Here is a 16,291-nt window from a genome sequence, read left to right as displayed (position 1 = left end):
TTAATATTTCACAGGCATGAGAAAGACCATCTGTATAAATGATTAAATTCAGAACCATAACACATCTGAAGTAAGCGAAAAGTGTGCTCTGAAATTAGAGCTTTTCCCTATTTTAGCCTGGCCTATATGACTTTTAGTTCTGAGACTTTTAAGCCTATCTCAACCTGAGAATTTTAAACACCATGAGTGAAATCCTGGCCCCACTGAAGTCAATATCACAACCCCCCTTGATTTCAATGGGATCAGGATTTCACCCCATCTGATCATAAAAGGTTAATTGGGAAACAATGTTTGATTGCACATATACATATTATTTTAACTTTCTCTTCTCCCTTTTATCCAGACAGAAAGACCCTAGTGATAACGAGTCTCTCAATTATAACCAGCATGTACTAATCCACTTCTCTGACTTACTCCTTAACCTTTCTGAAAATAATTAATCACAAAGAAATTCAAACTAAATCTTTTGAAATCACTCCAGCCTACAGTCACAATTTCTATTCAAGCCCCTATAGACATATCTCCATGGCCCCACAACCGGCTGGAATTATGGAGTCGTTAATACTGGTTGTAACCATGGGAAAGGGTCACTTAATGTGCTGTGTTGTGGCAGTGTGTGTTTTGGCACATACTCTTTCTTTCTGGCTGACTTCCTTTTTTCTTCATTAACCTCGTGATTTGCATCTCGCAGCTTCACTTCCCGGTCTGAAAGACTCGCTGGAATGATGTCCAGTTCCAGGTCCTTGTTATCCTATAAACAGTAACAACACAGATTTTAAATTGGGTCTAATCCCAGTGCTATGTAATAGGCAGCACATTCACAAGACTAAATAGATAAAAAGGAATAAAATAGGACAAAACTGCCAAAAATAAAATGAAACAAATTCAGAGATAAACAGAAGAATTAAGGAGACAGAGTGAGAGAGACATCAACAGCACCCTTTATTTATGCTTCACCTAAAGAGAATTTTTTAAAAATTGAATGATTATGTATTAATAAGGTCTCTACCATTATGTCTATCTAGGAACAGAAGTGGAGACAAAGAACTAAATCTGCTTACCTTACACCTAAGGGGCTAAATTAGTTCAGTAGTACTTTACTCCAAAAATAGTGCAATAATTGGAAGTGAGGTATTATTCAGTGTAAAAGTATTTCTATCTAGCCTAAGATTAAATCAATTTGTTTTAAAGGGACTATTCCCCTGTGTTAGGAGAACAGAATCTGATCCCCAATCTATGTCAATGGGTATTTATCCTACAACGTGTTCAGAAAGAAAGGCCTATTACTAGTTCCTCACAATACCAGGTTCAATACCTGCTTCCAATTATCTTCTGCCCCTGGCATTCCAATCTAGACAGTGATTAGCAGGGGTGAGTAAAACAGAGACCTTAAACATGCCTTTAAATTATGGGTTTGCTGGTGATGACTGTGTGTGTCCTTTGCTTCTTTATGATGTAAAATGAATACCTGAAAGATTTTTATCCCCACTACAAAATACCAAAAGTGTGACATTTTTGTTTCCTGTGTTTTACTGGACATCTTCCTAGGAGAACCCAGAGATGTGATGGGGAGCTCTCAGACCTTAGCTGTAAGGGCTGGAATGTGGAAATCAAGACCAGAGGCTGGGAACAGGAGTTGTGATTTATGATGAAATTAACTTGGATTGTTTTACCTGATTGATCTATTACCCACTCCTCCCCAGTATCTATACAATCTCCCTGTCTTATGGGCGCAAGCATTTGTGTAGAAGGCACTTCCTTCCTCCTTCTCATCTATGACTCTGTTAGCCTATTGACCTCAGATGAATAGCTTTTTCTCTGTAGATAGATCTGTTTCTGGATTGCTTGATATAATATCACAGCAGGACATTGACTTAAAGTACCTCTGTATTGATTCCAAGGGCTTTTTCCAGTGAGTAGCGGTATTTCCCCATCCTCAGAGAGAAGTCTCGATAGCGTTTGTCAACAGTGGTGACCCATTTCCTAATTTCAGTGGCATGTATATGTCCTTTTTCTATAAAGCTGTCAGCCAGCTGTATGAGAAGCTTCACTTTCTCCTTGGTTTGCTGCCCAAAACATGGTCCGTGGTTATGACAGGTTTATTATTATTTCCTTTGATTTTAATTCACACAGCAGCCAGATGCAGTTCACAATCTTACACATACTAAAATAAAGACTTTATTTCATAATACGTACAGTCCAGAAGCTTTAAACTCCCGCCTGTCCTGCAGCAAGGCAATGCCATTTTTGCAAGGAGGACTCAGTGTTAATCAATGGAATTCACCTTGCAGGGTGGGAAATCCCCTGCATGAAATATGGAAGGTTAAGGCTCCACAACTGTACTCACAAATGCATAAAGGAAAAATATGATGAAAGGTTGACAGACCTTTTCTTTCTTAACCTATTACTTCTTATTTTGATGTCAAAACCCCTAGAGAAATATCAAATCATTGTTTGTAATGGCTCTGATTTTGGATAGTGGATAACATTTCAAGTTTACCACCATAATATATACACAATCATTCAAAATCCATATTTAGGTCTTTTAAACATTTTGTCAACAGTACTTCAAAACATCAGCTGGGGAGGTGGGCTTGAGTCATTGATTTCTTCTTTCTGAATGAAATTTCTGGGATGTTTGTGTGGTTAGATGTTGATAGATGTTTGGCTGTTTTGTGTGTGTTCCCTCTGTGTGCTGCCCCAGCGCTGTGCAGACAGCTGGCATGGAGACCTCAAGCAAACCCCCTAATGACGACAAGATCCATTAAGGGAAGAAGACACCTGGCCAGGTTTATTGTCGACAAAGCATGGTACTAGTATGCCGCAGACTCTACCGGACCACTAATACATGTATGCCCGTAACAATGGACACAGCTCAGTCAATGGCGGGACTTTCCACTGCTCCCTAGGCTGGCCAAAGATACTCCCTCAGAGATACATCTTTATACTCCAGTACAAACAAGTTAGTACTGCCCCTTTGACATAGTTAGTTATCACCCCCTGATGTAGTTAGTTATCACCCATCATTTTGTATATGTTGGTTCAATTAAAACATTTCTATTATGTACTGTCATCCTGACCTTATCTTTTAGGAAGGTTCAGTGTGTTCCTGTTATCCTTGGGGAATGTTTTTGTACCATCCTTTATATCGGGATGTGTTTGCATGAGCACTATGTGACTAGTACTTCTTAGGAATGTGTATTTCTGTAATATTAGCCCTGTTCTTGCCAAATTCTGTGAGCAGGTCCTGCCTCATGCCAGGCCTCTAATACATGGGCTTATGTCTCAGGCTCTCTTTCTACTAGTTTGAATATGGTTTGATCGATCATAGAGTTCGCAGAGTCCTACCCAAGTACTGGATCCAGATATAAAACAATGCTCTAGTTCTAATCAGAGCATTAAAAACTAAAAAAGGCCCGAGATATAATATTCATACCCAGACTTCCAACCTGTTCAAGTTCTATTCTAGTGAGGTTTGTATACTGCCACAATCACCATGGGATCTGACGTTTATGGATGTTTCAGATCTGGGGTTTTGGCTCAGTCCATTGTAGACAAATGGAACAATAATTACATTTAAAGCTGGATTTTAAGTCTGAATTCCAAACTCCCCCCAGAAATTGAAGGTGTCTGGATGTAGGATTTGAGCCCAGTCTGTCTGTGGTGAAAACTGCTTATAAAAACAAATGTCTAAAGTATACAAATCAAATTGAGTTCCATCTGTGACTCAAACATTAATCTTCAAAAACAGAATGAGAGTCAATCACATCCCCAAAGTACATCTGTTTTCTGTCCTGAAGAATGCTGCATGGCCTGCTTTTCAAAGGTGAAGAGCACCTGCAGCTCTCTCTGAAATCAAAAGAGCTTCAGATGCTTGGCACCTCAGAAAATCTAGCCATGAATGTACAAATGTATGTTTTACTCCACAAAACTTTCAGGAGATTTCAAACTTTAAGGCAGTTCTAGAAGTTACACTAGCAAAACACATGAATTGGAGAATCTGTGGCCACCTCAGTAGCACTAGAAAATTAATTGAGGAAGGAGTAGGTGTGAAGATTACAAATTGTTTAATTAAATTCAATTTCACCTTGTCATAAGAGCATGTAATTCACAAAACTATCAGTGCCTTTGCTCTTGCATCTTCACCTTGGACAAGAAAATACTGTGGTTGGAAAACGGCTCATTGACATCTTTTTATGAAGGTGACAATGGTCTGGGAGAGGCATACATTTTCCAGTTGCTTAAGGCACTGAAAACCTCCAAGAGCTGTTGCTTTAAAAGAACCCTGAGTTATACCCACTTCACTCTTTTGTCATTAATCCCCATTTCACAAACAACATATTCACTCACAAACTTTTATAAGAAAAAGAAGGGAAGGAGGATGAACATGAAGTCTGTGATAGAAGCCCACACAAACATGGACATTCACTTGAAGAATTAAGGAATATCCATTTCTATACACAGTGGATTGAGGCTGCATAACACTGAGGCTGGTGCCCTGCTGTAGTCAGGCGTAGCAATTTAGATCCATATCTGTGACTGTTAATATCCTTGTGGATTCAGTGTATTTTCTGTGTATAAATTAACTTTGGTTTGGATTAGTTTGCCTGAAGCAGTTCCAATCCCATCATCAATCTATGACAACCCCAGATTCCACAGAAATGCTCCATAGAAATTAATAGTTTCTTGCTAATGAAGCTCAGGACACAACAGAACTAATCCTGGGAATTTACAAACCCATTCATTAGAAGTACTTCAGTGGGATCAATGGAGCACTTCTAATGAATAGGATGGTAGTAAGTAGTCAGTCCAAAGAGAATCAATTAAACAAATTGCAATAGTAATTACAGAAGGAACATCCATCCAGGCCAAGGTGAACTCAGCTATGTTAGGCTAAATTAACTATTCAATTATTTTTTACAAAATTGTTTGTGGTGGGAGTTTCACTATGTCTAAGTTAGAAACTTGATACCTGTGAATTATTCCTTGTACAAATCAGCTCACCCTGCTTTAGAGCAGAGCAAAACTACCCCATCACCAAAAAAGACAGCATAAAAATCCCCTTTTTGTGCTCAAGACTGGTTAAAAAATGGTGTGTCACAGTTCTCAAAAGAAAAAGTTCCCTCCTGGGTCAAGAATGTCAACAGCAGAGTCCAGAATCCAGAGAATATTTATTGCACAGTTCTAAGCCTCTGAAGAAGGGAGTGTGAAATAGGAACCATAAACACAGGCTCACGAAAGGCAGATGCCATAATTAGAATTTTGTTTACCTTGGCGGGTACTCTGAATTCCCCATATTCTTTCAGGAGTTCCTGAGTTTCTTCTGCTGATTCCCCTGTGGAGTTGTGAGTAGAGAGGTAATATTCGCCTGTTTCTTGGATCCAGTCTAAGGCCTGGGAATGGCAAAAGCAACCAAAGAAAATTAAAAAAAAGTCTGTATTTCAAGAATTACTCCTCTTATGAAAACTCTTACAAATGAAGGATCTTGGTTCCAATGGGACCTTGTGCTTTGTGTATTAAAACATACTCTAAGGACACATCAAGAGAACCCATCAGTTGGCCAGATTCAGAGGGGATATGTAAAGTGGCATAAATTGCCTGTGAAGTGAGCTGTAGCTCACGAAAGCTTATGCTCTAATAAATTTGTTAGTCTCTAAGGTGCCACGGGTACTCCTTTTCTTTTTAAGGAATTTTAAGTGAGAGGAATTTACATGTGGAAGAACAGATTCTCTGGTTCAGCCACACTATGTTCAGTGGTGAAACACAACCCAGGAATCCCCCTTACACAGAGGTGGCCAGAACAACTGGGTTTCCAGCTGCTTTGTATTGGCAGGATGGCACTGTGCAACTGGAGTGGGGCCAGAAAGGAGGCTTGTACCAGGAAAACCAGCTAACAGGAGAATGAGTGAGAGTCCTCCCCACCCCAACTCTTACACCTATTAACCTGCATTTTCTTATCTTGTTCAGCCTCCTCGCATGCAAGTTGCACAAATGTAAGGCATGATTCTCCATTGCCTTGCCCCTTGTTTAGTGATCTATACCTGTGCAAAGTGGGGAGGGGGAGAGGAAGGATGAGAGGAAGGAATGTCCAACGGTTAGGGCTTTAACTTGGGATTTGGGAGACCCAGGTTTAATTCCCTACTTTGACACAGAATTCCTGTATGGCCTTGGCCAAGTCACTTGGGTATGGCTATACTGAAATTAGACACTCCCACTGGCTCGTGCCAGCTGGCTCGGGCTAATGGGCTGTTTAGTTTTGGCGTAGCTATTTGGGCTCGGACTGGAGCCCAGGCTCTAGGACCCTGCTAGGCGTGAGAGTCCCAGAGCTCCAGCTGCAGCCTGAGCCAGAATATCTACACTGCAATTAAACGGCTCCTTAGCCTGTGTCTGGAGAACCTGAATCAGCAGGCACAGGCCAGCCACAGGTGTCTCACTGCAGTGTAGACATACCCTAAGTCTCTCTGTGCCCCATCTGTAAAGAAGGGATGACAATACTTCCTTACCTCACGGGGGTTGTGAGAATAACAAAATTTTAAAAAACATATTGTGTGTGGTACCCAGATACTAAGGAAATGGATGTCATATAAATGCAGAAGATAGACCAGGGGTCGGCAACCTTTCAGAAGTGGTGTGCCGAGTCTTCATTTATTCACTCTAATTTAAGGTTTCGTGTGCCAGTAATACATTTTAACGTTTTTAGAAGGTCTCTTTCTATAAGTCTATAATATATAACTAAACTATTGTTGTATGTAAAGTAAATAAGCTTTTTAAAATGTTTAAGAAGCTTTATTTAAAATTAAATTAAAATGCAGAGCCCCCCGGACCAGTGGCCAGGACCCGGGCAGTGTGAGTGCCACTGAAAATCAGCCTGCATACCGCCTTTGGCACGCGTGCCATAGGTTGCCTACCCCGAGATAGACAGATAGCCCTATCAGAATTCTCCTGTCACTCACACAGTAAGCACTTTGCACTACTATAAATAACTACACAAGGCGAAAGCTGTGGAGACTTTCACCTTTATATTTCCTTATACTCACTCAGACTGCCTTACACCCACTTGCCACACATAACACCACCTTACACCTCTTTGCTAGATTTGGCCCTGGAACTGGAAGAAGGTGCGAAAGATTATAAGTTACAGTAGGGACAAATGTTTCCCTGTTAGGTACTTTTTCTGCTACATCTCACTCTTCCAGATCCTTGAAGTCTAATTCTATGGTTCTTAATTCAGCAAAACTCCCACTGACTTCAAGTTACATTCACATGCGACTTCTCTGGGTTCTGTCAGACTTCCTCAAATACCCCTACCAAGGGGAAATTCATACCACTTTACAGGTTACTCTTGTATCTAGGCCAAAGTCTTGTCTGCTCTGTCAGTGTGCTCTGTAAGACGGAGAGTTTTATTTGGAAGCTCCTTTCATTAAGGAGGGTCTTAAGTGTGGATTTTAATTTTTCATTCTTTTTGCTTTCAAACCACTGAGCAAAACTGGCTGAGAATTTGGATTGATAAAACTATTATTCTTGTTTTTAAAAAATGCCTCCAAAATGTAGGGTTTTCCCCTCCATTTCCATTTGCCAGGTACAAATCACAGACTGCAGATAGGATTCTGAGATGCAGTGGTAGCCCAGCACAAAAGGGTGATATATATATACAATGGTGATGTATAAAAGCCCCAGACAGGACTGGGTCATTACAGTACCTGTTTGGCACTGCGCTCAAAGACCACGTACTGTTGGCACTGATCTAATCTCCGTTTCTTCAAAGTCCAGAAGTGAAGAACCCGGTTCTCTCTCTGCAGCAGCTCACTCAGAATGGCTGTGGGGCCAAGCAGAATGGCTCTATAAGTGGACGCAGACATAAACCAACAAAGCCTGAGCTCATTTCCCTGTCACAAGGGTGAACTTTCAGGAGTAGAGCCCTTCAGACCATCCTTCTTAAACAAACCATTGTGTTAAAAAAGACTAGTGACAAAAATACAATACAATATTGCAGTATAAAGCTAATATAGTTCCCCATGTGAACATTCTGTGTTCCAAAATAAAAATGATTTTATTCCAGAATAATTACTCTGCTTTAGAAGCTCACTAATTATTCTGGAATAAAGTGACTTTTATTTCAGAGTCCACATGGGGAGCTATTGTGGACTAGTTTATTTGGCAACAGCCATCCAATCAAGCCCTGCTTGACGACCAAGGCCTAAATTCAGCAAGACACCTAAGTATGTGAGTAGTCTTGTCAAAGTCATTAAGGACTAGAGCTGGGTGAAATTTTTAGATGCAATTGTTTTCACCAAAAAAAAAATAATAATGCAAATTTGAGTCAAGCAAAACACTTTGTAAATTTGTGTTGAATTCACCAAATTGTTTTGGTTGAACACCCCTCCTCCCTCATTAGAAAAAGTTGAAACATTCATTTTGACATTTTCTAAATGAAATGTTTCAACATTTTGATCCAAAACCACTTTTTGCTTTGAATCTTACTTACATGTTATTAATTTTTTTAAAGGTAAAAACACCCCAGAAACAAAATGAAATGAAACATTTTGTTCAACCTGTAATGAATTTTTTATTTTTTTTCAGTTCGCTGAAAAATTAAAAAAACATTTCATTTCAGGTTAACCTAAAATGATTCCCCCCCTCTTTTTCGGTTTGGCCACTGAACTGAAAAACTGATTATCTGCACGCTCACATAAGGACTACACACTAGCATAATGTTAGGCATGTGTTTATGTACTTTGCTGAATTAGGGCCCATAATTTTTAATAGACGCAGAAATCATACAGTGACAAAATACAACCAATTTGTCAAATTCATGGACAACTTTAGCTAAATATGAGATTAAATCTGACACCTATAGAAAAACTAGCATCCAAAGAAAGAAAAAGTGTTGTTTGTAATGATCTGAGGCATTTTTATCATCTTACTGAGTACAAATAACCCAGGTTCCTGCTCTCTTGTTATTAATCTATATGATGTCTGCATTGCCATTAATCTGCTCCTTTCTACAACTTCACAAGTAATTGAATAATAAAAAAAATTGCTTATTTCTGCAGATTCACTTTGGCTCATCTTTAGCAGCACCTCACATGATTGCTGGGGATAGATTAACAACTGTTCAATTAAGAGTGGGGAGTAGCAGTGGAAACACAGCCAAAAACTTCAAATATATCATCATGTTGCAACAATGTTCTTTTGACCAAGTGAAAGAGACTAGTGAAGGTAGGACAGTTGGTTAGTGCTTGATGTGGCAGCGTGATTTGGAATATAAAAAATGAATTGATGAGTTGCATTCTGATGACAAGCATATTTTGATTTTGATTTTCTGCTTTTCTTGGCAGGAAAGGAGTGTATTGAGATCTTATACTTGATTTGTGTCTATTCATACTTTTATAGGTTTTAAGGCCAGAAGGCATTTATGATCATCCTGTCTGACCTCCTGTATCACACAACCCATGGAACTCCACCCTGTCATTCCCATAGACTTCATCCAAATGAGAGGAGCCACAGAGCCAGTGTCTTTCTGATGTCCATTTAACATTCACCAAAGTTAGTGTTTTGTATGAGAAACTCGGTCTAATGGAGTAAGGAATTTCTTCATAAAGGTCCCAAGATGTTGTTAAAGTTATTGATAATGGATGTTGTTTCAGTTATAGAAGGTAATAAGCTTCTGGGCTCCTTTATGACATGTCTAGAAGCCTTAGGATGATGAGAATCTGACATCTAGGTTGGTGAGAGAAAAAATCGTAATGCTGCCATTGCATCAATGCACCAACCTTTCACTTGCTGCTCAGGCCCCCTGGTATGGCTTGCTACTCCAGGCATGCTGACGTTGTTCCTGTGAATGTACTTGAGGAATACTTCAGCGTTCCTTCGTGCTAACGTGCAGGCCTATGGAAACCCCGCAAGAGAAGAGTTACCATTGCAAAAGTAAAAATAAAACAAGAGAAAATTTATTAAATAGTGAGTTTTTCTCTTGACCTCCAGAAGCAGGTCCTCGTGCATGAAAGAATCCTGGAGCGCAACATCTGACAATCACATACACCACACATCACCTACTAACCTAACAATCTCATGGATGGTGCATTACACAGTATTAAAATACCTGGCTATTTAGAAACAATGGCTGATTTAATTTCCTGAAGCAAATTAATGATGCTAATAAAGTAATTGTGCAAAGATCTGGTCCAGAGCATATATTTTTAATCTAGCAGAAATTGACTGATAAATTTATTAATGTGATTATATGATAGGGTTGCCTGTGATAGCAAAGACTGAACTTGATGACACAGGAGGTCCCTTCCAGTGCTATGTGACCATTAAAGCCTCATGAAGTTTGCTCATTGCATACCACAATGAATGATCTATATATTTCACTTTTTAAGACTGGCCTATGTGAGTAGTTTCAAATAAGTATAATCATTTGTAATGGATGGCAGGCTCCTGGCTAGTTGACATTCAAGCCAGCCAGCTCAGCAGCTCATATGGTCTAACACCTGGATGGCAGGCAGAAAGCCCAGAATCAACCCTGATGCTGCCCTGTGGAGGTGAAATCTACTTCATGCATCTCTAATTCATTAGTTACATGGAATTCTACGCATTGTAAATTTCAAATAAGCACATATGAAATGCCTTGTGTTAACTGGTATTTTAAATTTTTATAATAAATAATTTTGCGAACAAATAATACTTAGCATTTTTGTAGCAATTAACATGCTCCAACTGTAATGCAAATATTTCCTAATTAATGCTTGCAATGCCTCTCCCAGGTAAGTATTACTATCCCCATTATACAGGTGGGAAACTTGCCCAGAGGTTACACAGCAAGTCAGTAGGAGAGCTGGGATTAGAATTTAGAACCTCCCGCCCTGCAAGTGCAAAAACATCGCTCTAAACTGTTCTGGCTCCTAGAAAATAAATTAGTATAATAATACTTAATAATGCTGTTCTTCCAAGCCTGAAAGAGTTTCCGAGCAATTACAGAAGTACCTTGAGAAAAGCCTCCTTCTGTTCCAGGTGCTTGCTGATAAGGGGGATGACATGGTCTATCTCAGCTGCTGGTCCAAGCTTATCCCGACCACCGCACCAGTCTTCATCCCTTCTGTACTCCTGTTCCAGACTCTCCAGCACACTGCACACCTGAAGAATGGCCCCAAAACACAGCAGCACAGTTACCAGAGTCATAATCAGCAACATAAAGATTCATTAAAAGCTGATTAGCTCGCTGTTAGACCAGTCGGAAGTGTTTCACAGATAAGTATTTGGGATTTCAGTCCATGGGAGCAGTGCCATCAGGGAGTGTTGGATATGTGGGTGCAAAGGGCCTCTTCACAGAAGGCCCTGTCATCCATTCTTCACACTAGGGATCACTGCAGTTTGGGGCTGTGGTCTGTAACTCATCCTGGTTAAGGGGAGAAATCCCACTCTCCCATAAGGAATAACAGGTGAGAAATACTGAGGTTTATACTGGGATAAGGTTCCATCTGGCCCCAGAAGATCATTCAGGAAATGATCCCTATTTAGGAAAGGTGCTTTGACATGTGCTTAATCCCACTGAAGTCAACAAGATTTAGCACATGATTGAAATTAAACACATGCTTAAATACTTTCCTGAAACAGAACCTAAATCTGGAATTAATTTTCTTCAGCTGAACATTAGGTCTTGTCTGTGGCCAGTTTCCATAACAGTTTTTTAGAAAAGGTTATAGTTTAAATTGGTGTAACTCCATAATGTTGATGCGGTTATACTGGTATAAAGCTGCTTAGGTATAGCTTACTCTGGTAAATTTACCAGAATGGGCCAACTAAACTCCGAAAGTTAATCAGTATGGAAACAGTGTGCAGAGCAGCCCTTAATAGCAACAGAGCTTTTGCTGCTGTGAAAAGACTGCACGCTGATAGTGACTGACTGGGATTCTAAGTGCTCTACCGCCCATGTGCTAAGTCCCACTGATGTCAAAAATATGTCCTTCAAACATTCTCCCAAATTTTCAGTGAAGTTGGATTTGACCACGTTCACACGTTCTTACACACTTCCCACCAATATTCGTATGAACAAGGCTCATGTTCAGAGGAAGCTTGTATTTGTGAGAATGTCTGTGTGCAAATGTGCATATGGACACAAGAACACTTATTTGCGCAGGAAGCGTGCCAGGTGCTGTACACGGAATAAGCATTTGGCTTACCTGCTTTTTATTTTGGGGTTCTTGAGGGCATCAAAATGTTTTGGAGTACTGGCCCTGAGGCAATTAACCAAATGAGATGAACTGCGTTGTGTGCATGCCTTTTACAAACAGGAGTGCCTCATATATGCAAATGTCATTACTCTGTTACCATGATGAGGAAAAATTAGCATAAAGTCTGTTGTAAACACAGTCAGGAAGAAACTTGGATAACTTTAAATCAGGGGATTATAGGGGCAGCCAGAACAGCTGCAGTGGAATAGAGTTATGGAAAAGTTCAAACATTTCTTACAATTCCCTAGCCCTAGCTTCTCTCCCACACTGTTCCCTAAAGTTTTCCCCACTCCCTTTCTGAGAGTATCAAAGCCCCAGTTACCTATTCAGGCTATCCTCCTGTGTATAACAATTATCATCATCTAATCAGGGAACAGAAACACCATGTGACCTAGATGACCAATCAAATAGCCTGATTGTTGAACAATTACAGAGAACAGTTTGTGAGCTGAACTATCTTTACATCAAACATTCACTGAATAAAAGCAACCAATGAGCTGGACATGGTAATATGCTCATCAACAACCCACCAGTGGAAAAAGGGTCTAGATTTGACAAATAAACTACATATTTTTTGGCCAGCACTTCTCACTGCATAAGGCACCCATGTGTTCCTCAGTGAGTTTTTTTCCCCTCAGATACCTTTAGCAGCAGTAGTTCTTTTCAACCCTATGTGTACGAAGGATAGTAACCGTGTTCGAAAGTCTTGCCAGCCAAAGACACATGTAACAAGGTTTGCATTTACATTGAACATGGTTACAAATGCATTAAACAAACCAGGTTGGAGACTAGCCAAGGGGTAGTTTGTAACAAGGGGGGTTAGAAAAATCTCTTTCCATAATGGACAAGAAACTGTGCTACCATCAAATCAACTACACCCATTGCAGGGCATTGTTCTGCTCCTAATGTGGAAGGTCCTGACAGGGCCTGTCTGGCACTTTCAACTGCATGAACTAACTGCATGTGAATAATTCTGCAGGCATCAATGTAAATCACTGTTTTCTTTTGTATACCCAACCCAAAGACATGCAATGTGCATGCCAACACAAACTGCAAGATTGTGCTAAGTTAAACCAGGAAATGCCATCTGAGCATCCATATGAGAAGCCCGGGGTAAGCAGACCTAATTCCCATTGACCTCAATAAGAGTTGCACTTGTTTATGTAAGGGATGAACTAATCCAACCATACCAGAAGCCAGTTTGAATGCACTTTGCAATATATAGACTACTAGAACAAGGCAAGGTAGAGTTGATATATGATTCTTAGTGTGGTCTACATTACCTTGCCCTGTACTACCGGATTAGGAGTGGCCACTCCATCATTTATTTCCTTTTTTTTTTTTTTTTTTTGGTATCAGGATGCCTAACTAGCATTGATACTTCTGGTTAGGGCTTGTCAACAATTGTAAATGTTAAGCAGGAGCAATTTCAAAGGAAAGAAAAAAACTAACAGAGCCCTTTTAAAAAATGTTTGAAATAAAAGAAAAACATTAATCTAAATTCTAAACAAAAATATTGTGGTTTCAGGCTTTTTTCCTCCTTCACCCCCTTTCCCTTTCCCTTTTTCCCCCTGGGGGAAGGGGAGAGAAAAAACTCAAACTAAGTATTTTTCATATCATTTTAATGAAAAGAAGAATGGAGTGTGGGGACACAAAAGTTTTCAGATAGTTCAAAGTTACATTTATCAAAAAAACCCTTTCAGATGCAACAATTTTGACCAGCTCTACTTCTGGATTTTGTGCCCGATACTCCAGACTCTCCATCCATACCTGGGGACTACTCAAGATAAAGTGGAAGAACCCTAAAGCTGAAGCTCTGTGCTATGCCCCAGAAAGCTACCATGGCCTGCAATTGTGAAAGGGGATTGGGAGCCAGTCAAGGTCCTCTGCAGATTAGAGAGTAACCAAGTGACTAGGAGGCAGATGCCACTAGTTGGTATAATCAAGATCTTTCCTGTTTAGGTTGGGAACCAGCTATATGCTAGGACAACATTGTTCACCTCACCTGCTCAGAGGTTTTATAGAAAGCAACTGATGCATTGACCAGCTTGAGCCTGTCCTCCATCTTCAACATCAGCTGTTGCCAATGTAATGCCACCTTTTCAGCACACTCCCGGATGGCATCAGCATCATAGTGCCCAGCCTGTAGCAACACTTCAGCCTTCTGCTGTACCTGCAGAGCACTCTGGTGTGTCTTCTGTAAGGAAGTGGCATGAAAGAGGGACTGTGTATGAGGGGAGGAAAAAGAGGTTTGTACAGATGTGCCAGGTGTATGGTAAAGAGATGAAGTGAGGTGTGAGCATGGAGAGGCGAGAGAGTGAAACATTTTCAGATAATTTTCTAGAATTAACAGTTATTTTTTATAAGCACTTTGGTGCACTTTATTGACACAAGTACACAACACGTTGTTAGAGCTGGAGAGCAGCAAGCACTGGCGAATAAATGGGTAAACTCCATAGATTAGCTACTGTCACTATGGTAGTAACCTAGGAATCCTGATGGAATTACATCCTTTTTGGAACCCAAAATTCAGCTAATGGCAATCAGGAGCTATATCTGGCCTCCACACAGTGCCTAATGCTCCCCACTCTGAAGCAAAGGATGAAAGCAACCAGCAAATCTATAACAGTTAGCAAACTAAGGGTCCAATCCTGAAACATTTAAACTCATAACTTTACTCACATGAGTATTTCCATTAACGTAAATGGGATTATTCATGTGAGAAAAGATATTCACTTGCCCAGGTGTCTGTGGGATCAAGCCCTAATAATCCAACCCATCAATTCTGGAAAATATGAAGGTGCCTTAAAGGGACCATTATCTTTTTTAATCTCTGTAAATGGCCATTCAAAATTTATTATTAATAATAATAGCTTTATTTCATAATTAGGGCTTCTTTTGGGGGGGTTATTAATTTCATTTTTCAGGGTTTATTTTTAGCAATATTTGAGTTTTATGTAGATGTCCAACAATTAGGGTTTGGGTACATACTATATAACGTATATTATATAACATATATTCGCAAAAAGAAAAGGAGTACTTGTGGCACCTTAGAGACTAACAAATTTATTAGAGCATAAGCTTTCGTGAGCTACAGCATTGGTCCAAATGCATCCGATGAAGTGAGCTGTAACTCACGAAAGCTTATGCTCTAATAAATTTATTAGTCTCTAAGGTGCCACAAGTACTCCTTTTCTTTTTGCGAATACAGACTAACACGGCTGCTACTCTGAAACCTATAACATATATTATATATGTTACTCGTTACAGTAGCACAGGGGTTCACAAATTTCATTGCACTACGACCCTTCTGACAACAAAAATTATCACAGGGCCCAGGAGTGGGGACCGAAGCCTGAGCCCACCCAAGCCCCGCCACCCCAGGGCGAGTGGCAAAGCCAAAGCCCAATGGCTTGAGCCCCAGGCAGGGGGCCTGTAACCTGAGCCCCGCCAACCAGGACTGAAGCCCTCGGGCTTGGGCTTTAGCTTTGACCCAGCAAGTCTAAGCCAGCCCTGGCAACCTCGTTAAAATGGGGTTGTGACCCACTTTGGGGTCCCAACCCAGTTTGAGAACCACTGCTGTAGTATGTACTGTAATGACTAATCCCTTTGTAATGTTTCCTAGTGCACTTTAACATAATACAGTTTCAAAGAGCACTATGTTAAAGAGCACTGGGGAACCTCTAGTGCACACCAGACCAATTCACGCACAACGTATTAGTGCGCTTTAGAAATCACATGCCTATAATCTGTATCACTGCTCCATGTACACTTGCCCATAGATACAAGTACCCATTTCCAGTGTTTATTGGACAAACACTGGTTTCATTTTTTTTGTTGGGAGTGTTTTATTGCTGTTTATCAGTTAAAACCTAAAATCAGAAGCCCTATTCATAATTCATAACAGAATTTGAGCCCCCTGGATTTTAAAAAGTTTAGTGATCTTGACTCCCCATGCCTCGTACCATCTAATATGCCACAATAATATTTCATGTCAAATATGTTACTGTAAGGAGAGTTACAGTCACACCACCCTCGGGGAATGCCAGGAGACAAGG

At 40.2% G+C, this 16,291-nt stretch overlaps 1 protein-coding gene across 6 annotated transcripts in view; it reads right to left on the bottom strand.

Moving 5' to 3' along the window:
• KALRN (kalirin RhoGEF kinase) overlaps window positions 1–16,291 on the bottom strand; it is a 777,539-nt gene that overhangs the window by 229,362 nt on the left and 531,886 nt on the right. For 5 of the 6 annotated variants that reach the window (XM_038421355.2, XM_038421356.2, XM_038421358.2 and 2 more), the window contains exons 17-23: window positions 14,239–14,457; window positions 10,987–11,136; window positions 9,774–9,888; window positions 7,701–7,816; window positions 5,271–5,393; window positions 1,884–2,066; window positions 633–751 (exon numbers count right to left, since the gene is read on the bottom strand). In XM_038421355.2, the coding sequence (XP_038277283.1) occupies window positions 633–751; window positions 1,884–2,066; window positions 5,271–5,393; window positions 7,701–7,816; window positions 9,774–9,888; window positions 10,987–11,136; window positions 14,239–14,457 (1,025 nt within the window). The remainder of the gene's footprint in view (window positions 1–632; window positions 752–1,883; window positions 2,067–5,270; window positions 5,394–7,700; window positions 7,817–9,773; window positions 9,889–10,986; window positions 11,137–14,238; window positions 14,458–16,291) is intronic. The other variant, XM_038421357.2, reaches the window with a different exon arrangement.

The sequence above is a fragment of the Dermochelys coriacea genome, chromosome 11, assembly GCF_009764565.3.
Source record: "Dermochelys coriacea isolate rDerCor1 chromosome 11, rDerCor1.pri.v4, whole genome shotgun sequence".
NCBI lineage: Eukaryota > Metazoa > Chordata > Testudines > Dermochelyidae > Dermochelys > Dermochelys coriacea.
This window is presented reverse-complemented; position numbering and strand designations above follow the sequence as displayed.